The 8,570-nt window shown below is 47.1% G+C and overlaps 1 protein-coding gene across 25 annotated transcripts in view; it reads left to right on the top strand.

Moving 5' to 3' along the window:
• The first annotated feature begins 5,190 nt into the window (after positions 1 to 5,190).
• The window catches only part of RIMS2 (regulating synaptic membrane exocytosis 2), a 511,671-nt gene continuing 508,291 nt past the window's right edge, over positions 5,191 to 8,570 (top strand). For 6 of the 25 annotated variants that reach the window (XM_031439443.2, XM_031439470.2, XM_031439442.2 and 3 more), the window contains exon 1: positions 5,192 to 5,756. In XM_031439443.2, the coding sequence (XP_031295303.1) occupies positions 5,581 to 5,756 (176 nt within the window). In that variant the 5' untranslated portion in view covers positions 5,192 to 5,580. Of the gene's footprint in view, positions 5,757 to 8,570 lie in introns of all 25 variants that reach the window. The other 19 variants (XM_064476911.1, XM_031439454.2, XM_031439451.2 and 16 more) reach the window with 8 other exon arrangements.

Below are 8,570 nucleotides of genomic sequence, written 5' to 3'. Positions count from 1 at the left end.
GACTGTTCATGTAATTGTGCATGTATTTATTGAGCCTTTATAATATATGAGACAGTCTGATAGGCCCTGGGGAAACTGGAGTGAAAGACATATTCCTTGCCCTTTAAGAATTCATGGTTTAGTTGAGGAGACAGACAGGGAAATAAATAGCTCCAACACTGTGTGACAAATGCTATCTGAGAGCAAGGTCTGTACAGTGCTAAGAGAGCCTGGGGCAAACAGGTGGAAGAAGGAGAGAGGGATGAGCACAGGGTGGAGAAGACAAAGAAGTGAACTGATGGAGAGGAAGGTTATGGGAGAGGGAGTGGAGGGCTGTCCAAGCTGAGGGAATAGAAAGTCACAGAGCCAAGAAACTTTAGACATTCAGTAAAGTAAGGTCGGTTGTCATAGCTGAAGAGGGGTGTGTATAGGTAGGCTGAGTTGGAGATAAGGCTACAGAGGTAGGCAGGAGCTGAGTCCTAAAGGAAACTATTTATACCTTGACAAAGAGTTTAGATCTTCTCTGTACTTGTGTTTCCTTCTTTTGAGGCAGCTTTTTCCCTTTCTCTCATCCAGCTTAAACCAATGATGACAAATTCTCTCCCCAGAAATTCATTCAACAAGTATTGGTTGGAATACCTACTATGTGCCATGTACTGTTCTAGATGCTTGGGATACATTAGTAAAAATCCTGCTATGTCCATGTGCTTATATTCTAGTGAGAGAAGCTGATGATTAATGATAAACATTCTAAGTTGGGATATTACTCAACTTGGAGTAAAAGTAAAGTTGTTAGAGCGCGGCAAGTGGTAAGGAAGAAAGAAAAAGCAGAGTAAAGTAAAGGAGATTGGAGTGACCGGGCAATGGGTGGGGAAGGCTGACATATTAAATAGGATGGGTAATGAAGCAGAAATTTGAAGGAGGAGTCAGCCAAGTGAATATCTTGGTGAACAGTGTTCTGGGCAGGAGCAGCTAAAGGAAAGCCTACAAGAAAGGTCAGAGGTCAGAGAGGTCATGTGGGACCTGGAGGCCATTTAAGGAGTTTAGCTCTGAGTCCAGTGGGGAGCCATCACAGGATTTTGACCAATGGAGTGAAAAGATCTGTTTTAGGAGCCTTTCTCTTTATGCTGCGTTGAGAAAAGACCGACCATAGAGCTACAAGGATAGAAACAGGGAGATCTGTTAGGAGAAACTGTAGAAGTGCTAACCATCTCTGTATGTTTGTGTGCAGCAGGACAGCTGCGATGATTCTCGGCTTTGCGAAGCAGCCAGATATCTTAGCAGAGTACTGAGTCCTCAGAAGATCCCAGTGATGTGATTCTTTTAGTCTTTGATTTTAGTTTAGATATGCCTCCTATAACTTTATTTAGTAGATTACAAGTAGTTAGCCCTTATGTGTAAAAATGAAAATCCACAGACTTACAGGCTTCACAGACTTATGTTCCTATAGGAGCTGAAGAAAGGACTTGCATTTTGGAGTTAGTCTGTGGCCTAGTAAGACCTTGAGAATTCAATCATGAACATGGCTAGTTACTTCTAAAGGTAAATAAGAACAATGCATTTTCAGCTCAACTTCAAATGTGTTCATTTATTTGAGGGACATTCCCAAGTAAAACATAATGCCACACAGGATATAGTGAGATGTGATAAACATTTTAGGTAAAATACTAAACCATAAATAACAAAACAGAACATTTCTAAGATCCATATTTGTAGTAAGATCAAAGGATAGAGATCTTTGGAAGGTATTTTTACTTTCAGTTCCCACATAGCAATCTTACCTTAAATTGGGTTTACTATTTTGCAAAGTAGCCCACTTCAAATTCTATATTCTCTAAGTTATTTAAATACTGTGACGGATTTTTATTTTGAAAAGGTATATGAATCAGGGTGGAAGATGATTTAAAGATACTTCCACTGCTAAGGATCCCCTTAATAGGAAGAACACATATAGTCGTTTATAGTAAAGAAATGTAAAAAGGAAATAGTAAACTCATTCACTTCTGCTTCATTCATTCCTGTAAGAAGTCAGGTGTCCCAGTGATACCAACTTATGCACACTGAATTTCATATGCTGGCACTGTCTCCAGGCAGGTGAGAGGTAGTGTGGGTGCTAGGAGACACAGCCACAGGCACCCAGTATGCTTTGTGACTGGCAGAAAATAGCGCGTGGCCCAGGGTATGACTCTACTGTAAAGGAAGCCCAAATTGTCCAATCTGGACAACCTCTTTGAAGTTCATATTTTTATGGACTCAAGACAACTAAACTATTTTAGCCTCAGGGAAGTTTGTTTCTGCTTGGATTTATGGTTGGCTGGGGACTGGAGGTGGAGCTACTTCTTCAAATCTGGCTTAGAAATAGTTGAATAAGGCAGAGTGTTCCACCCATTCTTTTTGTTTTTAGTTTGGCTCTTCTCTCTTTTAAAGGAGATTTTAGTGTATTTGAGTGGCAATTAGGGGGACCTAGGCTAAAGTCACAGATATATAACATATTTACTGGTACCTGTCATTGCATATGAGTGGAAAGGAAAGTGTGGATGTTAATTAAAAACTTAACATTTCAATTTTAGGTAAAAAAAAATTCAGTCTCTCTAGAAGTGTTCTTTTTGTTTTCCACTTCCCAGTTTCTCCTCCATTATCTTTTTTGTAATACACATTGTGTAGTTCCCAGCTTTCGCTATGTATTAGTCACTTGGGGGAATTTTCAAAATATACCCATGACCAGGGTCCTAACCCCGGAGACTGATTCATTTGGTCTACAGTTAGATTCAGGTGGTATTTTTAAAAAGTGATCCAGGTAATTTTAATGTGTAGCCGGGGTAAAAACCACCATCGTTTAAAATTGGAGTGAAAACATCTCGGTTCTATTGCAGTGCTGCCACTTACTAGCTGGCTGATGTCAGTCCTCTGTTTTCCAGAGGATGATGAGGTTGGATTAGAGACTTGTAAAAATTCCCTAACTCTGTAACAAAATTACATAAATTGAGAGTCATATCTCATCAAACTAGCTGCAAAGAGATGAAAACTGATTTATTTGGAGTGTGAGTTTGATTTGGAGCAGGTGAGTAATAAAAATAAATAAGTAAATAAATAAGAGCGCTTAAGTAAACCTTTCCCTCTTCCCAATTACAAGGCACAGGAGAAAAGAAACGTAAGAAATCAAAGCATAGAAATCACAAGAGACTTCAGGGCTGCTTTGTCTATCCCCAGCTCTCTTGAACTGGGAGCTAGTCAGATGGTACCTGGGGAACAGAGGGAGGAGGGAGAGAGTTTATTACACACCAAGAAGATAAATATAATACAAACCCCAAAGGACCTACACTACTCATCAGACCATAATCCGGCCTGTACTAAACAGAGCAAGTGTGGAAGGCGGGGTAGGGATGTGTACAAACATGTAGGTACACTCACACACTCACACACACACACACATACACACACGCGCGCCCCAACTCTGCCATCCACTGCATTTGCAAGAGCATGCAGAAGAGGGGGTGATCCCCGGCGACCCGCCCCTTGGCCTCAACTCTATCCTTTTACTGCCGGCTCCCACCTAGAGGTTTATCAGGGTGAGGCTCAGCCCCACCAACAGCACAAGGCAGCAGACGGTGCCATGCTCCAGGAGTTGGTTTTCCATCCACCTTCGACCTCTTTTCTCTTACCCATACCTGTGCTTCGAAAACCGGACTCTGATACTAACCCAATCCCCTCGCTTCTCTGCAAGTTCTCTCTAGACTAAGCCCACCAAAAAGAACCTAATAGACGGAAGCCCTAAGTACAATCACCAGCTCATCCTCACTCTCCGGAAAATCCTTAGTCCTTTCACCCTCATCCTCACACCTCTCCCAGACAAACCCAAACTTCCCCAAGCTCAAGTCCCCACTCCTCCAGGCTCTCCCTCAGCTTATTGCCTCTCAGAGCATTCTTTGCTACCAGTCCTCAGTTTCCCTGAATTTTGTAATCCTCCTACCCAGCGCCGGTCCCAGGTCCTCGACATCACCTGTCTTCCCCACTTGCTCATACTTCCCTCTCCCTCCCCTCAGGTAACTCCTAGTTCCCACACCCCCAATCCAGGGGAACTCCCCCCACCCCCACCACGTTTACGCGCTCTCTCCTTCCCAGACTCCGCCCACAACAGCTTCGGAGCCCCTCCACGCAGCTCAGTCTTTCACCTCCCGCCCGACACCCTGCGTACCCTCGCACACACTGTTCCCTCCTATCCAAAACTCTGGGAGCCCTCACTCCCCGAACACACCCGATCTCCGAACCTCTTCCCCGCCCACCCCCGCCTCCAGCCCCGGAGCTCCTAGTCCTTTACCTCCAGACCTGACCCCCATCTACCTCGGCTCATACTCTTCCCCCACTCCCGACTCCTAGGGCGCTCGCTCACACGCTCACATTCTCCATACCCCCGCCCTTGAAACTCTCCCCCCCGAGTCTGCCCGGCTCACACTCTTACCCCACCCTCTCCCTGCCCCGCTCTAGTCCACAGGTCGCGCACGGGAGGGGTGACCGCCGCCCGCGGGGCGTCCGCCGTGCCCCGGCCCCGGCGGCTGGGAGGTGACGCGGCCCCCGCGGGAGGAGCCCGGGAGGCGGAGGGGCGGAGGAGGCGCGGGCGGCGGCACCGAGCGTCGGCGGCAGCAGCAGCGGCGTAAGGAGCGGGCCTTTGGCGCCGACTCCACGGACCTAAGGGGCGGCGGCGGCTGAGAGACCCCGAGCGGGCGCGTGATGAGGGAGCACCCCTGCCCGACCCTGCTGCGCGTCAGAGCTCGACTGGATCCGGGCGTTGGCAGCTACGGGGCCCTGGCCCCGGGACTCACCGCCTCTAGCCCTAGTCATCGCTTCTCCGCTTTCGCTTCCCGGTTCTAGCCCGGAGGGGTCCCCTGCCCTGCGGCCCTCTCCCCGTCGTTTCTGGAGGGGGTCCTCCCTTCGCGGAGCCCGCAGCCCTGTGACGCGTCAGCCGGCGGGACGGCTGAGCTCCTTCTCTGGGAAATTAGCCCCTGCTTCCTCACTCCCCTCCCTGCTCCCGCCTCGGCGCCCCTCCGACTCGCGGGACGGTGCCTCGGCGCTCGGAGCCAGTTCCCGGGACTTCCCTGGGGGGCTGGGTCTCAGCCACCCCTTTCTTCCCCCGGGCGGCACGCGCGCCCCCCCGCCCACCGCCGCGGTCGGACACACTGGCGCCCCGGCCCGCGCGCCGCCCTCCCGCCCGCTCCTTCCAGTCACCCCACCCTTAGCCGTCCCCGCCACCTTACTCTACCACCCTCCCCCGTGGCTTCGCGCACTCCGCGTCCCAGCCCAGCCTCCCGCTTCTCTCTCCCCCAAACCGCTCACTTGCCAGCCCTTTGCCCCCGGGAAGAAGAAACATTTCCCGGAGCGCACTCCTCAGCCCTCCCTTCCCCCCGCGCTCGCCCTCCCCTCCCCCTCGCTCTTTTTATCTTGGGGGAGGGGGGCTGTCGCCTCGGATTGAAGGCCATTGATTTGTATGTATTTGTCCCAGCGCCGGAGGCTGCCCCAGCTGCCCGCGCGGGTGCCTCCGCCGCCGCCGCCGCCGCCAGTGGAGTTGCCTCCCTGCTTCACTAGGGTGGTTAGGCTCCACCAAACATGTCGGCTCCTGTCGGGCCGCGGGGCCGCCCGGCTCCCACCCCGGTGGCCTCTCAGCCGCCTCTGCAGCCAGAGATGCCCGACCTTAGCCACCTCACGGAGGAGGAGAGGAAAATCATCCTGGCCGTCATGGACCGGCAGAAGAAAGAAGAGGAGAAGGAGCAGTCGGTGCTCAAGTAAGAACCTGGCTCCATCTTCCCGCCTCCCTCCCTCCCTGTCCTCCGCCCCCTCGGCTGCTGTCCTACGGCCGCCTGCGCGCCTCGGATCGCCGCCCTCCCTCCCGGCGGCTGCGCCTGGGCCACGAGGGCTGCAGCCGGCGTGGGCCGCCGGGGCTGCTTTCCGGGTGTCAGAGCGCGGGGGTGTGTGTCGGGGAGGGAGGGTGCCGAGGCCGGCTGAGGTGAGGGTGACGAGCCTTTGGGCGTTGTAATTTTCCCGGGCGTCCTTCCGGCTTTCCCCGCGGGCCATTTCGGCTCCCGGGCCCTGGCGGGGCTGGGGCTGCACCCAGGCTCGGCGCGTTCCTTGTCCCTTCTCCCTTCCCGCCGCCCCCGTGCGGAGGCGGTGACTGGGGCAAGGAATCCAATATGGCCGTGCACAGGTGCTCCCCAGCCGGGACCGGGCAAAGGCGCGGCGGCCGGGAATGATGGCACCGCCGCGGGTCCCTGGTCCGCGCCTCCTCAGGGCGGCTCCGCCCCCACCGCTGAGAAGAGCAGAGATGCCCATGGTTGCCGCGGGCAGGAGGGCGGCGTGCGGGCTAAGGGCCTAAGCTCTATAGCATCTCGGGTGGGTGTGCGGCCGCCGCCATCTTCCAGCCCCTCCCCCTCGGAGTGTTCTAACACCCTGCACTCTGCTGCTCTTCCTGTTTGCAACTAGTAAATCCGTTTAATCCTTGAAGAGACTCCAGTCCCTCCTATTCAGTTTGGGATGCTTCCCACCTTGTGAGCGTATACTATTCGTGCTCATAGTCTAGGCAGCCAAAATTTTGCTCAGGGTGGGAGGGTGAAAGCAGCACCCAGGCGTCGGTTTAGCGGCTATGTAACTTCAGCACCAGGGAACTGTCCAGACAGATGTCTGTAGCTTTGACTCCTTTTCTTGTTAGTCTAGCAAAGAAATTTGTTTCTGCAGGTTTGCTTTTAAATGTTTTATGGTTATTTGATTGCTAAGTTACCATGTGAAAGGGATTGTGCAGAAGATGTGTAACCGTTTTAATGTTTTTCCAACTCAACTCTCCTTTTTGCTGAAAATGCATTATTCACTAAGAGATTAACTTGTTCAGTTTATAGGCCAAAGGTGCGACAGATCTTTTGCAGGTTATCAAATATACTTTCCCCATATTCTCCACAGAAGCACACAATTGAAAGTGTAGAATTCCTCTAGGAATTAACTAACACACTGACCTCTAGTCATTTAAATTTTAAAAACAGGTTGTTGAATTCAGTACTCTTCAGCACTTTACAAAGAAACAATTCTCTGTCTATACATCCGTATTTCCATATTTTAATGAAAAATACTACTTTAAATAATATGATAACAAACATATCAAATATCTTTACATATCCAAGAAAAATGCTAGTTCTAGAAAAATATTGAAGGACTAAGAGCAAATGTCTTCCTAACATATTCACTGAAATAAAGAATTACTTCTTCAAAGCTAATTTCTGGGTTTGAATACTTGTTTGGGAATGTGATTTATTAGTAGGCTTGGGAAATAAAAAAATGTTAAGAGATTTAAGTTGCTTATTTCAACTAATGGAAGAATAAAACATTATTTTTAAAAGCTTTTTGAGCATACTCCTGACTTTGCTTAACTTTACTATATATTACTAATAATGCCAAGCTTCCGATGACTTAGTTTACTATTTAGATATATGAATCTTTATTTTTTTACTATAATTGCTATAAAATAAGTATTACCAAAATGATGCTCAAATTAAATGTAGTTGTATTTCTTTTACCCACGTATTTAAATGTAGAATTTTTTTTTAATGGTATGCTAAATCATATTTATTGGCTAGTTCACTATTGTTCCATAGTACTTTAGAGTACTGAATTAAGAATTACTCAAAATGAACAGTATGTTATGTTTGGAAAATGTGAAAGGGTTTTTCAGGGAAGTACATGTGAATATATCACATTTCTCTGTAAACTTGCATACTCTGCAAATGCATATAATGCTTGTGCATTCATATTTGCACAGTGTAGGTATAAACAAACACTCTCTAAACATTTATTCATGTCTATGAAGTTACATTGATGAAAAATCTATTCATACTTATTTAAAATATATGTTTGCATTTTTACCTAACTTAATCTTGGAAGGGGTCATATCTCAAAATGGGTCCACATGGTTGCAGAATTATTTTTGTATTCATTTTAACAGGAAGTTATTTGGAGGTTAAAGCACAACATATTGAAACTTTAATTTTTAATGTTCTTTAAAAATGCATTTGGCCTTTGTAATAAAATAAGAGTAGGCAAGGAAAATGAAGAAAAAATAGACTTTATAATAGAATTATAATAATGAGACAAGTTGGTTTGAAGAATTTGACAATTTATTAAGTAATATAGTATCAATATTAGGTATTCAGTTAAAATGCTATGTATAAGAAAAAATGATAATATTCTTCAATGATTACTATTTCCTATTAAGTTTTAGGGGCCATTTACCTGATTATGACTATACTTTGTTTCTTTTCAGTGATGTCCATTTAATTGCATGTTAACATTTATTCTGAGAGAAGGTCACGGGCAGAGAGAAATAAACTGAAATTCAAATTCATACCTGCTGCCTTTTAACAACTATGTTAAAAAATAAGTTTGCTGTGTGAAAAATTGAAATTATTAGATGAAAATATTTTTGCATGATCTGTGAGTTTCAATATTCATAGTAAATATTCATACAAAGTGTAGTGTGCATACCCAAGAGCATCATAAAATGATGTATTGGAATACAGGAAGAAAATAAATAAAACTTACATTTACATTTATATTTT

The sequence above is a fragment of the Camelus dromedarius genome, chromosome 20, assembly GCF_036321535.1.
Source record: "Camelus dromedarius isolate mCamDro1 chromosome 20, mCamDro1.pat, whole genome shotgun sequence".
NCBI classification, from domain to species: domain Eukaryota; kingdom Metazoa; phylum Chordata; class Mammalia; order Artiodactyla; family Camelidae; genus Camelus; species Camelus dromedarius.
Note: the sequence above shows the minus strand (reverse complement) of the source record. Positions and strands in the feature narration are given on the sequence as shown.